At 43.4% G+C, this 18,675-nt stretch overlaps 1 protein-coding gene across 2 annotated transcripts in view; it reads left to right on the forward strand.

The window, feature by feature from the left end:
• GBE1 (1,4-alpha-glucan branching enzyme 1) overlaps positions 1-18,675 on the forward strand; it is a 255,351-nt gene that overhangs the window by 168,404 nt on the left and 68,272 nt on the right. For both annotated transcript variants that reach the window (XR_012897753.2, XM_075909685.2), the window contains exons 8-11: positions 3,207-3,322; positions 5,867-5,994; positions 11,151-11,249; positions 13,812-13,922. Coding sequence is in view for 1 of the 2 variants with exons in the window: in XM_075909685.2 (XP_075765800.1) it covers positions 3,207-3,322; positions 5,867-5,994; positions 11,151-11,249; positions 13,812-13,922 (454 nt within the window). In the remaining variant the exon portion in view is untranslated. The remainder of the gene's footprint in view (positions 1-3,206; positions 3,323-5,866; positions 5,995-11,150; positions 11,250-13,811; positions 13,923-18,675) is intronic.

The raw sequence follows: 18,675 nt of genomic DNA on the forward strand, positions 1-18,675 counted from the left end.
CATTTTTCTAACTCATCAGTGCTTGAATCTGCAACAATTTTTCAGGTAGGTACTTTTGTATGAAAAAAGTTAGTAGCATTCATGTCCCATTCAAGGCAATGGGAGTTTTGCCACTGATTTCAATAGGGTCAGGATTCTTCAGTCACTGACTTGTCCTATCCCAGTGATGTTGTTTCCCCCCACATAGCTGTGTCCTGCACATTTCCATTACAGTTTGCCATGTTCAGTCTAGTTCTTGAAATATATAAACCTGTCTAGTAGTTTTGTGATGTGGGGAAATGGAGTAAATAGGCATAAGGTAGAAAAAGTTAGATTTTATACAGGAAAATTTCCAAAGATGTTTATGGAATAGTAAATCAGACAAGCAGGCTGGCTGAATAGTTTGCTTGGAGAGGAAGAATGATGTTCCAGGCCGTCTGTGAATAGACTGTGGGGAAGAGAATGTGGTTTAAGGGCACAGACATACATCTGAGAAGGTGACTAATGAAGCCAAGCATTAATTTTGTCAGACGGTAACAAGGAGAAAGGGAGAAGAGTATCCCTAATACATGCGGTATAATCGGAGACTAAGGTGAAACTATTTAATTGATTTAGCTAACTTTTTTTTTGTTTAATGTGCCTGTATAAATTTAAATATCTATTCTCTTAGTATTTTCCCTTGTTCTTTCAAGGATGGGTCAGCTCTTGTTTTTGTATATTTGTTTATTTTGTGTTTGTTTGAAAATTTTGTTTACTCTTTTGAAAATGTCTTAAAGTATTTTAGGCAGATAGATAGGATTAGAGCGGAAGTGATCACAGAAACTGCCAAATAAGGTTTTTTGTGAACATGTAGAAATCTCTACAGGTGAAACACCAATTTATACTCAACTGAACTTGGTGCTTTCAGTAGTAATCTAACAGTACAATTTAGAAAATATCTTTTAAATTAAAATCCTTATGTAAAATATTCAGTACTAAAAAACCAGTCCATCACCGGTTGCATGCAAACAAAATTTAATTGTTGATGTCTTGTGGTTTTTGTTTTTTTTTGCCAAACAAATACAACATTTAACTATGTTAGTGTGTCATATTAAATTATTTTAAGGAACTGCTGTGATCCAAAAGTTCACCTGATGTTAACATTATAATGGTTGGTGGCTTCCTTCTTCTAAACTGGGGAATCTTTTCTGGGTCAGAGGTCACTGACCCACATTCGCTTTGCACACCAAAGCTTAGGGGATTTCATACTAGTAGATTTTGGGGTACCAGTGCAGGCTACCCAATGCTGGTGGGGGGAATCCTGAGCTCCAGGGGCTGGATCTAGGCAAGCGGGGTACGGAATCCGGCCCCCAGACCTTAGGTTCCCCACCTCTGTTCTAAATGCTAAACATGAATTTTTAAAATTATTTTAATATCAGAAGTTTTTGCTTCCTTTTGATCTAAAAATCATAGAAATGTATGTTGTCTGATCTAAGATTGCTTATAAATTTCCAGTTACCACCTTTAGAGTTGATAGGTCATTTGTCCCAGGATTAGGCCGTGTATTCTGTTATTCCCATGGTCCCCAACACGGTGCCCGTGGGCGCCATGGCGCCCGCGGGGGCATTTCAATGCGCCTGCCAGGTGCTCGGGGCTGGCTTGGCCCCGGGCACATGGCGCACGGGCGCTTGCGGGGGGGAGCGCGCTTGGCGGGGGGAGCACCGGGCGCGCGGCACTCGGTGGGAGGGGGTAGGGGGGAGCGCCGGCCCCGGGCACGCGGCCCTTGGAGGGGGCCCTGCTCCCGGGCGCGCAGTTATGGGGGGGGCCCTTGCCCCTGGGCGCGTGGCTGTGGGGGCCGTCCCCGGGCGCGCAAGTGTCCCCGCCCCCTGGCGCCCGGCGGGCAAACGGCCACACCCCCTGGCGCCCGACAACCTCAAAAGGTTGGGGACCACTGAGTTATTCTATGGTTGGGAACCCTGATGTGCATAGGTGCAACACTCTCACTATAGGAGCTCTTGTATATTTGCAAACATAGTTTATTAATATATTTAAGACTCTCACAAACACTCCAATTGCAAAAGATAAATAGGAAATGTACCTCTCTATTTCCATGCCATATACTCACACCATTCCTCCTAGAACAACCCGAGGTATTAACCATCCTCTTCCTCATTTCTTGCACCTTCCCCATCATCACCAGTGGCCATTATTCTGGCACCTCCCAAGGACTACATCTCCTCCTCCTACCACCTGTAAGCTGGGATTCTACTTTCATATGTTATGCTGAACTTGTTCTGTTTGATGCATATTCAGTAAGGGATGTTTCCTTTTCTCCTTATTTGTATTTCCTCACCTTCCTCATGGTGAAATGTCTTTTGCAATAGGCCAGGATATCATTGATCTCAACTTATTATCATATTCATCAATTTGTTACCATGGGCCTTTTGTGGTTGTCCTATTACATTTATTATTTCTGTCCTTCCTGGTTATACAGTCTGGTCTCCACTGGTTATTTTGGGGGTAGTCTAAGTAATGATGTACCTGCTATGTTTGAGGGTATTCTTGGAAGTGCCTAACCCAAACTCTGTATCTTGGAAAGTCACTCTATCTTATCACCATCTACTTAGGAGAAAGGTCCCAAACATACATGAGCTATCCAGATCAAAGGTCCCAGACAAAAATACTAACTTCGCTTTAGCTCAACATACAGGATGTGGCCTGTAAGTCTCTTTTGTGTTACAGCCAAATGCCAATATAAACTTACTGTAGCTTATTATAATGAACATATAATGATAACTATAAGGAAATAATAATGTATATAGGCAAGCAAGAAGGTTAGCACTATAGGATGCACACATTTAGGGTGGAGCTAAGCCTTAGCTAGTATGAAGTTTTGGTTCTGATTTTTCAAATATAAAATAAACCCTGTTCTCTGGAGTTACTTTTATTTGCTTCTCAAAATATGGTTAATAGGAAGGTATACCTAGATTAGGATGTTATACTGAATTAGGCTAAATTTGTTTTAGAAATGACTATCTTGCTCCATCTTAAAATGGCATATTATTGTTAAAGTAAGAATCTTTTTGTTGGAATGAATTTGTATTTGGAAAATGATGATGAATGTTATGTTCATTATAATACAACAGCAAGTAGAATATAGCTGGTAATAATATTAGAGAATACATTGTGTTAGGAAATGTATGTTGACATGTTGAAAAGTTGAGAAACTGTTCTTATTTTTGTTCTAGTTGGGAAGTTTTGAGATTCCTTCTCTCTAATTTGAGATGGTGGATAAAAGAATATGGCTTTGATGGCTTCCGGTTTGATGGTGTTTCATCTATGCTATATCACCATCATGGAATTGGTAAGTAATCAAGTTTGTTTTAATTGAAAGAATACCCTTCCTCCGTGGTCACCAACCGGTAGATCACGATCTATCTGTTGATCACAGGGGCTCTGAGTCAATCTTCAGCTCCCTCTGAACTGCATGCCTGCACACTAATTTTAAATTTGCACTCTTGATTTGCGGAGCAGCTACTCAGAGTAGCAACACAGGTGAGTAGCTGTGGCAGTGTGGTGGGATCTTCTGGGTTGGGAGGGCTGAAACACCCCAGTAAGCTGGCCGTGGCGTTCAGCAGGAGGAGGCTGCACCACACTCCAGCTGATGGGGTGGCTTTCCCTCTGCTCCAGCCCATGTGGAGCGTGGTGCACCATGGTCAGCTGGGCAGGCAGCTGCTCCTCTTTGCTCTAGCCCAGCTGCCCTGCGTTCAGCCCAGCGAGGCTGCGCCATGCTCCTGCTGATCGGGAAGCCCTTCCTCTTTGCTCCAATCCAGCTGGAGTGAGGCGAAGCCTCCACGGGCTGAGGGCAGGGCAGCTGGGCTGGAGCAAAGGGGAGCAGCTGCCCAGCCAGCTGGCCATGGCACTCAGCCAGGATGCACCATGCTCCACGTGGGCTGGAGCAGAGAAGCCTCCTGATTAGCTGGAGCGTGGCACAACCTTTGCTTCTTCTGAACACCATGGCCAGCTTGCCAGGCAGCTTCGCCTCTGCGCCAGCCCACGTGGAGCGTGATACACCTGGGTTGAACACCATGGCCAGCTGGGCGGGCAGCTGCTCCCTTCTTCTCCAGCACAGCTGCACTGCATTCAGCCTGGGGAGGCTGTGCCACACTCCTGCTGATTGGGAATCCCTTCCTCTTTGCTCCAGCTCAGCTGGAGTAAGATGCAGCCTCCCTGGACTGAGCATGGTGCAGCTGGGCTGAAGCAAAGAGGAGCAGCTGCCCGGCCAGCTCGCCATGGTGTTCAGCCCAGGTGCACCCTTCTCTGCGGGAGGCGGGAGGCAGCCCCAGAGGAAGCACGTGCCAGTGCTTTCCTGCTGCACGGGAGGGGGAGTTGGCCTCATAGGAGGTGTGCGTTGGGGCTTCCTTGCTCTGCCAGGGAGGTGGGGGGGAAGAGAAGGAGTCCTGGGAGGAGGTGGGTGTAGGGGACTCCCTGCTCCCATTGGCACCCTGACCCCTGCTGCAGAACCTTGCCCCTTCCCTCCCCCCCCTCCCGGCACACTGTCCTCCCTCCCCCCCACGGCACCCTGTCCTCACTGTAGAACCCTGTCCCCTGCCCCCACTGCCACCCTGTCCCCTGCCCCAGCACCCACTAGCACCCTTCCCCAGTACCATGTCCCCTTCCCCCACCAGCATAGTTGGGGCTACATTAGTGAGGCTTGGGTGGTTTTTGGAGGAGGGTTTTTAATCTCTCTTGTGTGTCCCCAACTGACTTTCCTGTGCGTCAGTGACCCCGACTCAAAACAGGTTCCCTGCCCTTCTCATAAATAAAGACAACGCAGAAACTTTTCGTGTCTGACACAGTCTATTTAAAAATGAAGCCTGGCCAACAAACCCCCAACTGGCCAAGCCCCCATCTGGCCGCAGCATTATAACACTCCTGCACCCCCCAGACCCTAGATCTGAGCCTATCATAAGTGGACCCCCCCTTCCCTGAGCCCCTCACATACCCCAACCCAAATTCCTGCACCGTCACATCCACAAGCCTGTGGCTTGCTTAGTACCTCAACCCTCCATCTGACCCTAACACTCCCCAGCCTAGAGCCCCCTCCCTGAGCCAGTGTCCCCTTTTCCACCTCCTCCTGCAACCAAATTTCCTCTGAGAGCTTGCACCTCTCACCCCTTTCACACCTAAATCCCTTATTCCTATCCCAGAGCCCACACAGCCTGTCTCAACCCAGTGAGGGTACGGCTAGACTGCAGGAGTTTTTCTAGGATTCCGGAGATACCCCAGAAAAACTCTTCCGCATCCAGGGATGCATTTGTTCTTCTGTTTTTTTAGTGAAAGAACAAACATGCTCTTTCAGTAACCCCTATGTTCCTCATTCCACGAGGAATAAGGGGGTTTCCAAAAGAAGGGGTTTTTCTGACAATTGGTCCAGTCTAGACAGGCCAAATGTTGGAAAAACCTCTTCCTACACAAGAATTTGGGGCGGGGGGAGTGGCAGTGTAGAGTGTTATAAGGGCTGGGGATAGCAAGTGATGGAGAGGAGGAGAATCGAGAAGGCAGGGATTCAAGGAAGGTGTGGGATCTTGGGGGAAGTATGAGACTTGTTCTGAGCCTTGGTGGAAGTATCTTCACTTGTTCTGAGATTTAAAAAGTGATCTTCAGTGTAAAAAGGTTGGTATCCACTGCCCTACCTGTTTGTCTTGCTGCTATACTTTTGAGTAAATTTTAACAAGAAGATGATACATTGAGTAGGTCTACATTTAAGTCATTCTAAAAATAGTTAAATGTTTTTTTTAATTCTTTTGCATGTTGTGATTAAATGGATTATTGCAAATAAAAAAATGCTTGACACTTGAAAATCTGACTCTCTGTATTTGGGGCCTTAACTTTTTTTGTTAACTAGGTACTGGCTTCAGTGGAGATTACCATGAATATTTTGGTCTACATGTGGATGAAGATGCTCTCGTTTATCTAATAATGGCCAACCATATGGTTCATTTATTGCATCCAGAATGCATAACAGTAGCTGAGGTAATATTAAGTTTAGCCATATCTGAATAAAAGTTTATTATATAGTAAATAAGAGTACTGGTGAAATGTCATTGTGTCTATATTGCAACTTCTTTAGAATTAGTATGTGATGCATCATTTAACATTAATCCGTTTCTGTTGTAGTGTGCATTGTTTTCTAATTATTAGTGACAATTTTGACAAAAGTACCAGAAGATACGTACTAAAGGTGAATGGGTTCCTTCTCCATGCAATCATCTTTGTGTGCATGTGCAGGGGGAGAATTGAGTATTAATGTGTTATTTTTCATTACATTGGAGGCACATTCCAAATGATGTAGGTTAGCTTGTATGAAGGTTCTTAATTCAGATATCATTGTGTTGCTTGCTTGTTGTTGCTTTGATTGCCAACTGTTGACTACTTATTCGTGGTATCAAATGTTCACAATTAGCAATCAGAAAGAAGCTATGCGCTGATATAATTCAATATATGCATAATTGACAATTCCCCTCTGTGATAAATGTGATAAATTTAGAAGATTCTGATGTTTATGCTAATTTAGATTTAACATTAAAATGTTCAGGGTTTCTGCATAAGTAGTATTCATTAAAATTGGTGTAAGGCGTTGAAAACTGGTTTTGGCTTCAAAGGAGTATTGTTGGCATGCGGAATTGCTAATGGTAATATCAAACTCTAAAGCTGTAAATTTCTGTTAATTGATTGTTGGGTTTTTCACTGATGTGTTTTTATGTTAAGAAAAATAAACTCTAAATTCTTTTTTAGAATGTCTTTATTAGTATGCTGTGTTGTAATGCATCTGGGGTTCTTGTTTACTGCTTCCAGCCACCCAGCAAAGATGTATGCAGGATGCATCTGGTGTATCATGAAGCATGTGAAGGCCTATTCTTTTAAATCCACACTATTTTATTAAGAATTCCAATATAGCTTTCCAAAAACAAAATAAGGTTAATTTCAGTTGAATGTGGCATCCTAATATGTAACTGACAGCTATCTACCAAGGTGCTTTTAAGAGCTTAATGACATGAGGTATCAAAAATAGCAATTGATGAAAAGAAGCAATTATTTGACACATAAAACTTAAGGTGGCTATATTGATCTTTCAGTTCACTTCAAATAAAATTGGTTCATCATCTAGGGAGTGATAGTCAGATTATCAACATTCCTGCCAATGAAACTTTGAGTTCAGCCTGTTTGCATTATTTGGTCGGAGATTTTTTTTAAACAAGATAGGTCTTCAATTTATTCTCTTTAAATTGAAAACTACTTCAGTTCAATACATTTTTTCTGTCTAGGGGGAGTCTATAGACAAAATGTGCAATTGAGCCACATGCTAATGATGGAAAGAGATTGGGGTATAGGAACTATTGATATGATTTTTAAATTAAAATGGCAAGCATGAATTTGTGCTTGCATATAATGACAATTGAATAAGTTCCTCATGAGAGACAAGAGGCTTTGCCTGAAAATGACATTGTCATATACTCCTTGAAGAGTTGTCTGACTTTAAGCAGATGATTTTTGTAATTTTCTGTATTCCTCATTTAGCTTTGCCTTAGTAATTTCTAAGCCCAAGGTACCTTTGAAAATCTTGATTCCTTTTTTGACCAAACCCTTCAATTCCCTTTGACCAAAAAAAAAAAAGAGCCTAAAAAGATGTCTTACTTCTGGATGGCTGGTTATCCAGCAGCAATGTTCCCACTAAGATTTTTCAACCATGAGCAGAGTGAGTTTTGGCTTGTGCACGAATATTGAGGTCATGTGTGCTGGTTTAGATGCTACAGGAGCAGACCCCACTCCCTCCCTCCCTGTGTAGCATGTCCCATTCCCAGCTGTTGAAGTGGACCCAGTCCTCCTCTCCCTCCTTCCCTCCCCACCCCCAAAGCCATGCAGCATGTCATGTTCCTGGCCACCAGAACAGACACACACACCCTGCCATGCAGAAGGTCCTGTTCCCAGCCCCAGCCACCAGAACAGGCCCCAGCCCTCCCTCCACAGGGCAGCACCAGCCACCAGAGCAGGCTTCCATCCACGGCATGGTCGCAGCAGATCCCAGCCCCTACCCTAGTGGCTCCCTCACCAGAGCAATCCCTGCTGCGGGAGTGCTGCTGCTTGGCTCCTCAGAGGAGGTGGGCCGAGGAAGAATTTTTTGTGCATGGCCATGCAGGCACATACCTTAGCAGGAACCCAGTCCGGTAGCTCTGCTTTTTTGATGCTAAAAGAAGTTGTGGTGCTCTAAACAGTTCTAATGTGGTAGCCTGTTTGTGTACCAGTGTCCTGTTTCACACAGGGCAGGATGGCACAAACACTGGCACCGGACAGGAATATGGTGTACAAGTAGCTAGTGGTTGGAGGATTAAGGTTTCTTTCACCTTTTAATTTACCGTGAGAATTAAATGTTTTGGGCAATAATGAAAACAAATGCTAATAACCAAAATTAAACCATACACCTCAGATAAAAATGGATTTTTTGGAAGACTACAAATAAATCAATTAGTAGTTTCAGGCATCGGAAACCATCAGACTTCTCAGTGAAATTTTAGGACTGATATCTAATATATAACTCCACTCCAACTAACAAGTGAGTTTTTACACTTCAAACTTGCCTGTAAAGTGGTGTGAATAAGCTGCTAATTTTTAAAATGTGACTGAAGTTAGCATTCATCACTAATGTTTCTGTTTATGCCACTGGTGTAGTTATCAAATGTTTGTTTTAAGATTTTATTATTAATAATTGTAGAAATTAGCTTGAGAGAACACTATCAAAGCTCCAGGCCTGCTAGAAACATTGTCCTTCATCTAATAGATTTCAGAATGTCATGATGTCAGGAATTTATCAGAGACCTCCTGCACAGCATGCCACAGCAGTGAAAGGCATATGCCTGAACAATTTAGGAGAGCTGTTGGGCTCTTCTCCTGAACATTGTCTTTAACTATTTGGGAAGAGAGAATCACTTCCATGGACCTCATTGGTCCTGTTTACTTTATTGAAAGAATCCACATGGGGAGAGCAGAAGTGTAGAAAACCTTGTGAGTAGGCTAGAAATTTTGCTAACCTATTTAATGTTTTCTGGGTTCCTTACGTTAGTGTTTAAACAGAAATATTCACACACAGACTTTCTCTCAGGTCTTCTATAGGAAATATTATAGGAAATACAGAAGAGTCATTTAAAAACAAAGTGAGGATCTCCTCTGCGTAGTCCTCTATCAATTTATCCCATTTAACCTTATACCATGCGCCTGGATCTTCTGAACTGGGGCAAATTTCTTCTAGAACACAATATATGCAGCAAAGGACATTTACAATCATTTTTTGTAAATAAAATGTGGTTTCTTTTGATTACTTTTTTGAGGTGGCAAAATGTGTGCTTATACTGCAAAAGTTGTACTGGAAATGCTCCTAGATCTTGTTTGAAAATCTTTTATTCACATAATAGGCAAACTACAAATATTTGTGGATAGCTTGTAATTGAAGGGTTGGATATGTCTTCTAGAGTTTAAACCTCTCAAATCTTGGGAGACTCTGGTCTGGTAATATCTGTCATTCAGCAGGGCCACAGATGTTGCTGGACCTAATTGTCCTGGTGCAATGCAGGGGCTGGGGAGCCCTGGTTGGGGAAGGCATCATCTAGGGAGGGCCCAGCCTGGCCAGGAGCCCCCCAGCATCAATGGGGCCAAGTGATGGCTGGGGGGCCCCCAGCATCAGTGAGGCCAGGGAGCTGTGCCCCTGGCTATTGAGCCTCTGGTATTAGTGGGGCCAGGTGACTGAGGAGTCCTGGTCCCACCCGGGGAACTCTTGGATGCAGCCAAGATGCCTGTGGCTGGGTGGCCTGCCAGGAACCCCAGGAAACCCCATTGGCAGTGGGGTCAGAGTGACCGGGCAACCTCCGCTGGCAAACCCCAGGCTGAAGTAGGACTCTGAGGCAGATGGCCCTTGCCAGGGAAAATCCACAAATTTCCAACAGCAGCACAGCCCTATTAGTGGGGTGGGGTGGCTGAGGCAGCCCCTGTATGGGGAATCCCCATCAGCAGCAGGGTCAGCGGCAGCTGGGTGGCCTCAGTTGGGAACCCTGGGGAACACCCTGCGACAGTGGGACTGGCAGTGGCTAAGCTGTCCCTGTTGGGAACCCAGAGAGACCCTGGGGCAGCGAATGGACAGCAAGTTGTGGAGCCATTCTGGGCAACGTTAGTGGGGCCAGCAACAGGGTAGGGAGCCCCAGGGAGAGGAGCCTGGGATCAGGGCAGCCAGCAGGGGAACACTGGCCTCCCCTGGTCTGGCAAACTCTCTAGTCCAGGACAGCTCAGGTCCTGAGGGTGCCTGACCAGGGAGGTCCAACCTGTATTATATAAAGTGGTAGGGAGAGTCATCTATTCAGGAACATGTGATGTAAGTGTCTAGTCATGTAGTACATTCAATAAATGATGCACTCACGAGTCAATTATATTTTAAGGGAGAGAGAACAAAATTGTTTGGAATTTCAATCCATGTGTCTGATTCTGCATTCCTTGGTCACTTTTTTTGACCCTGTTGGAGTCAAGGCAAGGAATGCGGGATTGAGTTTTAAGCGCCTATCTCACTTGGTAGAGCTGGTTGACTGGATAATTTAGTTTACATACATCCAGTTGGTGTTTTAAAAAAAAAAAAAAGTTCAAAGCTAAACAGTGACGGCTCTCATCACACCGATAATACATAGCCATGGTAATGCAAGTGCTGAAAGGGCTGGCTGCCGTGAGTATATTCCTATAGTCTCTGAAGAACAGGATTCTGAGGTGGCTAACTTCTTTTGCTCCCATGGATACGCTCTCTTTTTAGCATGCTAGCTCATGCAGAATTAGCACAGGGTAAGTCTCCTTAAGATGGAACGCAACCCTCATCTTAGAAACTGCCATTGTTACATTGAAGTATAATTGTACACTCTGCACTGCAGCTTTTGAAAGCAGTAATGTGTGGGGTTTGATATCTGATTACTTTTTAAATATAGGAAAGCTTTCTTAGGTTTGGAAATGTACACTCTGCACTGTAGCTTTTGAAAGCAGTAATGTGTGGGGTTTGATATCTGATTACTTTTTAAATATAGGAAAGCTTTCTTAGGTTTGGAAATGTAACAAGTAACTTGAAGTTCTATCAAAATAATATTGCAATGTGTTTTTTATTCAAGGATGTTTCTGGAATGCCAGCTCTTTGTTGCCCTATTGCACAGGGAGGAGGTGGATTTGATTATCGACTGGCTATGGCAATTCCAGATAAATGGATACAGGTGAGAAAACAAAATTCACTTTTCTGTTTTCTATGATAGAGGTCTGTTTTATATAAAATAAACCTTCAAAGTAATTCAGGTAACTGTTCTGTTGCAGCCAAGAACTTGCAATTTTAGTAGTCCTTCACATACCCCTATATAAATCTTTTTAGTCTTTAGCCATGACTCTATAGCTCAGACGAAGAGCCTTATCACCACTATGGCTCAGGGCCTCCCTTTGGTGAGCAGGGGATCTTGGTATGAGATTGATACATGATCTTTGTATTCTGGTTGACTTTTTTTTTTATACTTTGTGATGAGCCTAGACTGACTATAGGCAGTCCCCGGGTTACGTACAAGATAGGGACTGAAACTGACCAGCAGCGGCTGAATCAGGATGCCTGGGGCAGAGCAGCTTGGGTGCTGCCGGGTTGGCCCAGTAGCGCCCAGCAGACCAGGGAGATGCGGAGCAAAGCCGCGGAGGACCCGGGCGGCGGGACCGCGGCACGTCTGGGCGGACCTGCCACCTGGGTCCTCCGCGGCTTTGCTCTGCGTCTCCCTGGGCTGCTGGGGCGCCCCCCCCCCCCCCAGCAGACCAGGGAGATGCGGAGCAGCTTTTCTCGCCCCAGAGGATGCGGGCAGCGGGACCGCCCAGACGCGCCGCGGTCCCGCTGCCTGCGTCCTCCGGGGCGAGAAATGCCCCGTTCGTAAGTACGGATCTGACATAAGTTGGATCCGCATAACCCGGGGACTGCCTGTACTTTGTTGGATTTTAGTTCTGTCCAAATAGCTCTTTTTTATCTCTGAACACTGAAATAAACATTTGCATTTAATAATCCTATATTTATGTACAAGACACAATGAAAGCTCTCTAAGTTAAATGTAACATTTTTATCTAACGCAACTTAAAAAGCAAAGGAAAAACAACAACAAAAATACATGCACTAGAACATGCTGTGCCACACAGCACCAACCAGTAGGATGTATAAGAAAAGAGGAATAAAAAACCTGTAAATGTGCTTAAAAAGTAATGATGCATTAAACTCCAATAGCTCATGTAAGAAAGGGATTTAAATCGCCTTCTCCTTAATAAAAGGAATGGCAAGAAAGGGAATAAAACAATAAACAATCTCAAAAGGCTGTCAGACCCTTCAGAGAATGAGTCTTTCAATTAGACATAAGATTTGAAGCAAATCCCCAATGACACCATGATCATCTGAAAAGCAATAAAGGCAATAAATATTTCATATGAGTATTAATGGCCTCAATAAAAGCATGGGAAGCTTAAAGAAAAATAAAATATGTGACTCACAAAAGTGTGTGTTCTTAAATCAGAGATGTAAACCCCATTAGTTGTGTGGGATATTTTTCCCTATTTAAACTCATGTCACCAACAGGCCCCAGCTGAAATTAATTAAGTTCTATAAGACTTGCTACTCCAAGGACAACTAACAGCCAGTGCTAATAAAGGCTGGTTAGAGTTTTCTTTCCATCGGTTTCTTTGAGCCAGTTTGGAGTAGGAAGTGATGGATGGGCCTTAGAGCAGAAAGATGCAAACCAGCCTCTTAGAGCGGTTTGACTTTTCAATAAGATACATTTTGGTGCCTTGATTTGCTGCCTGAAAACACTAATATATGAATTGAGCGAAAGCTTCTGACAATTGAACCAAGTGAACACACATGATTGTGTGTTTAAAAAAGATATTTCAGTTTTTGCTTGTTTCCATTCCTAACTCCACTGGAAGGCTAACAACAGTTTTCTTAAAAATCAGAAATACTCATTCTAAAAAAATAGGCTAATGGGAAGAATACTCAAGTATTAAGTCATTCTATTAAGCCAAACATAGTATATTGTGTATTTTCTTACAATTGACTTTGATGTAAGAGTATCTACGTTCTCATTGTTGAGTGCTTAAAAGTGTTTAGTATTTTCATTCTGGATAAAATGGATTGGAATGGTTGGTCTATTCACATGTGTTAATTTTTGCTTCCATGCCTGTATGCCAAGTGGCTGCTGAAATGTTTGGGGGTTTTTTGCTTTTGATTTTTTTAATTACATAGTGTAATGTTAAACTCCCTGGTTCTATTACTGACACTTTTTATATAATACTTTAATTGATATTCTATTTAAGGTTGAACTATAACAAAAACAGTTGGTGAAGGCTTATGAAGTATTGCATAACAAAGGAAAGATAGGGCTTCAACACTGAAATTGCTCTGTGAAGTCGACCATTAAAATGATGCCAAGTGTATCCCTTAACGTTTTATAAAGCAGAAAAGAGAATAGTTTAAATAATGTTGACATGCCATGGTTATTAATCAAAAGTTGGCAGCTGACATAGCAGAAAACATGAAGTATGGGTTTAGAAATTCTAACGAGCATTATAGTGAGTTCAGAAGGAATTCCCATTTGGGAGATCAAATAGGGGAAGTTCATCACTTGAAAGGCTTTTTGAAATGAGGAGACGCTAAGAATAATGCTATTTTTATAATTTAGGGAAACTTCAAATCCCTAAATGCCATGGAAAAATGTATAATGCAATTTAGTTGAAGCAAAAGTAATGTTTGAATTACCTTTTAACAGATAATTAAAGAGTTGAAAGATGAAGACTGGAATATGGGCAATATAGTGCATACGCTGACAAATAGGCGGTATGAGGAGAAATACATTGCATATGCAGAGAGCCATGATCAGGTACTATAATAAATATTTTGGTAAAGACTATAAATGGAGGAACAAATTAGTGCACTTTCCATAGATCAGTGCTAAATACTGACTACTGTAGTCAAGATTTCCTGTTCCCAATCTGGGACTGTCTTATAAAGGGGTCTGACTTTCACAGAGTGAACACTCAGCACTCTGAAAATCCTGGGCTCATTAAGACAAGTCATCTGGAACTAAAAAGTTGACAATCTTGGCTTATATCTTTTAATACGGTTTACCATCTGGAGACTTTCTAGTATTACATTGTCTTATACTGGTAACTGTTCCACTTTAAGAGCTAATTCGGTATCTGATTAATGATTCTTTAATCATTTTATTTGGGGTTGGGTGTGGAGGAGGAAGAGGCAACATTAAAGCTGGAAACTTCAGAGCACTGAAGTAATGGAAATACCTGTACATCCGTTTACTTGAATGTGTGTATATATATAGTCTCCTATATTATTTATACTGGTTAAATGTCTGTTTTAGATATGCTGACTACAATGTAAGTTAAGATGGCTTTGGGAGTACGTAAGAATGGCCGTACTGGGCCAGACCAAAGGTTCACCTAGCCCAGTAGCCTGTCTGCCGACAGCGGCCAACACCAGGTGCCCCAGAGGGGGTGGACCGAAGACCATGATCAAGCAATTTGTCTCATGCCATCCATCTCCAGCCTCTGACAGAGGCCAGGGACACCATTTCTAGCCCTTGGTTAATAGCCTTTTATGGACCTAAACTCCATAAATAGAAGAACTAGACTACAACAGAGTTTAAACTCTAGCTTCTCTTTAAATTCTATTATAGTCCTAGCCTTCACAGCCTCCTCTGGCAAGGAGTTCCACAGGTTGACTACACGCTATGTGAAAAAGAACTTTCTTTTATTAGTTTTAAACTTGCTACCCATTAATTTCATTTGGTGTCCTCTAGTTCTTCTATTATGGGAACTAATAAATAACTTTTCTTTATCGGCCCTCTCCACACCACTCATGATTTTATATACAGGCAGTCCCTGGGTTACGTCAGTCCGACTAAAGTCGGACCCCTAGTTACGAACGGGGGGGGTCCCTGCTAGTGGGGGGTGCCTCCTCCACTGTCGCCGCCTCCGGCGGTGCAGGGGACACTTCCCCCCAGCAGACTAGGGAGACGTGGAGCTAGCGCGCCCCCCCCCCCCCAGCAGACCAGGGAGACGCAGAGCAGCTTTTCTTGCCGTGGAGGACGCGGGCGGTGGGACCACCGAGACGCGCCGCGGTCCCACCGCCCGCATCCTCTGCGGCGAGAAAAGCCGCTCTGCGTCTCCCTGGTCTGCTGGGGGGGGGGGGGGGAGGCGCAGCTAGTGCGCCCCCCCCCCCCCCAGAAGACCAGGCTTTTCTCGCCGACGCCTGAGGTAGAGCAGCTGGGGGGCTGCCGGGTTGGTCCCACAGCGCCGAGGTGTGGTGCTACTGGACCAACCCAGCAGCACCCCACCTGCTCTGCCCCAGGTGTTCCCAAGTCAGCCGCTGCTGAAACTGACCAGCGGCTGACTACAGGAAGCCCGAGGCAGAGCTGTTCTGCCCCGGGCTTCCTGGAATCAGCCGCTGATCAGTTTCAGCAGCGGCTGACTTGGGGACACCTGGGGTAGAGCAGCTGGGGTGCTGCCGGGTTGGTCCCGCCGTTCCAAGGGTCGGTGCTACCAGGCCAACCCAGCAGCACTCCAGCTGCTCTGCCCCAGGCGTGTCCGATTCAGCAGCTGCTGGTCAGTTTCAACAGCGGCTGAATCTGGACGCCAGTTCCGACTTACATACAAATTCAACTTAAGAACAAACCTACGGTCCCTATCTTGTACGTAACCCAGGGACTGCCTGTACCTCTATCATATCCCCCCTCAGTGTCCTCTTTTCTAAACTGAAAAGTCCCAGTCACTTTAGCCTCTCTCCATATGGGACCAGTTCCAAACCCCTAATCATTTTAGTTGCCCCTTTCTGAACCCTTTCCAAGGCCAAAATATCTTTTTTGAGGTGAGGAGACCACATCGGTACACAGTATTCAAGATGTGGGCGTACCATAGTTTTATAAAGGGGCAGTAAGATATTCTGCGTCTTATTTCTATCCCTTTCTTAATAATTCCTATCATCCTTTTTGACTGCCACTGCACACTGTGTGCAAGTTTTCAGAGAACTATTCACAATAACTCCAAGATCTCTTTCCTGATTTGTCGTAGCTAAATTAGCTCCTATTATACTGTACATATAGTTGGGATTATTTTTTCCAATATGCATTACTTTACACTTACCCACATTAAATTTAATTTGCCATTTTGTTGCCTAATCACTCAGTTTGGTGAGATCTTTTTGAAGTTCTTTAGTCTGCTTTTGGCTTGACTATCCTAAACAGTTTGGTATCATCTGAAAACTTTACCACCTCGCTGCTTACCCCTTTCTCCAGATCATTTATGAGTAAATTGAATAGGATTAGTCCCAGGACTGACCGTTGGGGGACACCACTAGTTACCCCTCTCCATTCTGAAAATTTACGATTTATTCCTACCCTTTGTTTCCTGTCTTTTAGCCAGTTCTCAATCCATGAAAGGACCTTCCCTCTTATGTATTGGCAATGTAATTTACACAAGAGCCTTTGGTGAGGGACCTTGTCAAAGGCTTTCTGAAAATCTAAGTATACTGTATCTACTGGATCCCCCTTGTCCGCATGTTTAACCGCTTTAAAGAACTCAAATAGATTAGTAAGACGTGATTTCCCTTTACAGAAACCGTGCTGACTTTTGTCCAACAAATTATGTTCTTCTACATGCCTGACAATTTTATTCTTTACCATTGTTTCGACTAATTTGCCCTATACTGAAGTTAGAAGTTAATTTGTCCAGTACGGAGTCTTTTTTTTTTTTAATTTCATGATTTTTGCATGCAAATTTTCTTTTTTATAAGAGTGGTCTTTAGCCTTTTCCATTTTTAACTTCCATGTATTCACACGGACCATTCCAGTTAAATCTGTTTATCGGTGATTGGATCACTCTAGATTATATGACTCTCAGGGTATAGCAATTTATTTTTATATTTGTATCCAGTAAGAACATACTGAAATGGTCAACCATATTAATACTGTTTAAATATTAATACCTTCTGCAGCCACCATAAATGAAACTTCATCTGTTTGTAGGACACATTGGAGTCTTTCATCCAACAAATGTTCATTTTAAATTTTTTTTAATGGAAACACACTCTTAGAATTTGATAGAGGCTTTAGCTAGTCCATATATATTTTGAAAACGTTCTTTTAAGTATCTCTGGTTAGTTACCTCTTTTGAAAAACTTAAGAGTTGTCATAGAGGATTACACCAATGTTCTGTCCAGGTCAATGTCCAGTCTCCAACAGTGGCCTGTATCAGAATTGAGGGGAAATGTTGGAGTGATTCACCACTCTCCTTTTGGCTCCTACAGTCAGAGGTGTAGGGGCTAGGAATGTGAAGGACTAGTTGACTATCCAATAAGCAAATGCTACCCTTTGCTGCCTCTATCAGAAAGAGACAGCAAGAGGGGAAAGGAGGAAGTACTTCAAAGCAGCAGCACCACACAGAGCCTAGGATCAGCTGGAGAGTGCCCGCTGACCCTGGTCTCCATGCAGTGTTGTCACTTTGAAACTCAACGGAAGCCTGAAGTCAGGCTCCTCATGGCGTTTCAAAGCAGCAGTGTCGCACGGAGCCTGGAGTCAGTTGGGGAGTCCCCAACTGATCCTCGGCTCCATGTGGCGTTTTCGCCGTAGGACTGTTTCTACACTTCAAAGGAAGAGACGCCCTATCAACTAGTTGATTGAAAATGCATTGACTGTTTGATTAGTCAATTACCCACAATTTAACATCCCTAGTAGGGGCACTCTAAATGTGAGATAATGTGCTTTGCAGAAAGATGTATCTCACTGTGCTGTAAAAATTGGGGGTAATAATCTTAATTCAGACTGTGGATTCCACTGAAAAAGGCACTCTTGTGGTTTTTGTAGCTATTTGTTCCTTTAGAAGTTGTATTTCCATCTGGATTTTGATGTGGAAAAAAATAGCTGCTTAACCTAGAACATAAAATATCTTTGTTCTTTTAGGGTACGTCTACACTTTCTCCCTAATTCAAATTAGGGATGCAAATGTAACCTACCGAAAATGCTAATCAAGCAGGGATTTAAATATCCCATGCTTCATTAGCATAATCTTGCCCACGCGCTATTCTGCTCGCCAGCTGATTCGAACCAGCAAGTGCGCTCTGGGATGCATTAGTTTGAATCAAACCCCTTGGTTCGAACTAACGTTATGCAGAGCGCACTTGCTGGTTCGAATCAGCTAGCGAGCAGAATAGCATGTGGGCAAGATTATGCTAATGAAGCGCGGGATATTTAAATCCCCACTTCATTAGCAATTTCGGTAGGTTACATTTGCATCCCTAGTATGAACTATGGAGCAAGTGTAGACGTGCTGTAATTCTTTTCTTTATTAGGGACCACACTCTCTCTGCTAATTGTATTGTTTCATCTAGCAAAGTAGTTTTATTTTGAACTTTATAGTTAATACACAATTTGACCAGAAAAAATCTTCTGTGAAGTTATGCCCTCTACACTTATTTGAGCTAACTGTGGCTAGTGATGCACATGTAATAACCAGGATTTTTTGTGATGACACACTCTCCCTAGTATGTTAGATTTCAGGCTTTAGTGTTTTTGTTTTCAGTCTTAAAAATCATAATTGGATGGCAGCCATTTAAAAGAAAAT

This window comes from Pelodiscus sinensis, chromosome 1, assembly GCF_052426305.1.
Source record: "Pelodiscus sinensis isolate ZL-2025 chromosome 1, ASM5242630v1, whole genome shotgun sequence".
Classification (NCBI taxonomy): domain Eukaryota; kingdom Metazoa; phylum Chordata; order Testudines; family Trionychidae; genus Pelodiscus; species Pelodiscus sinensis.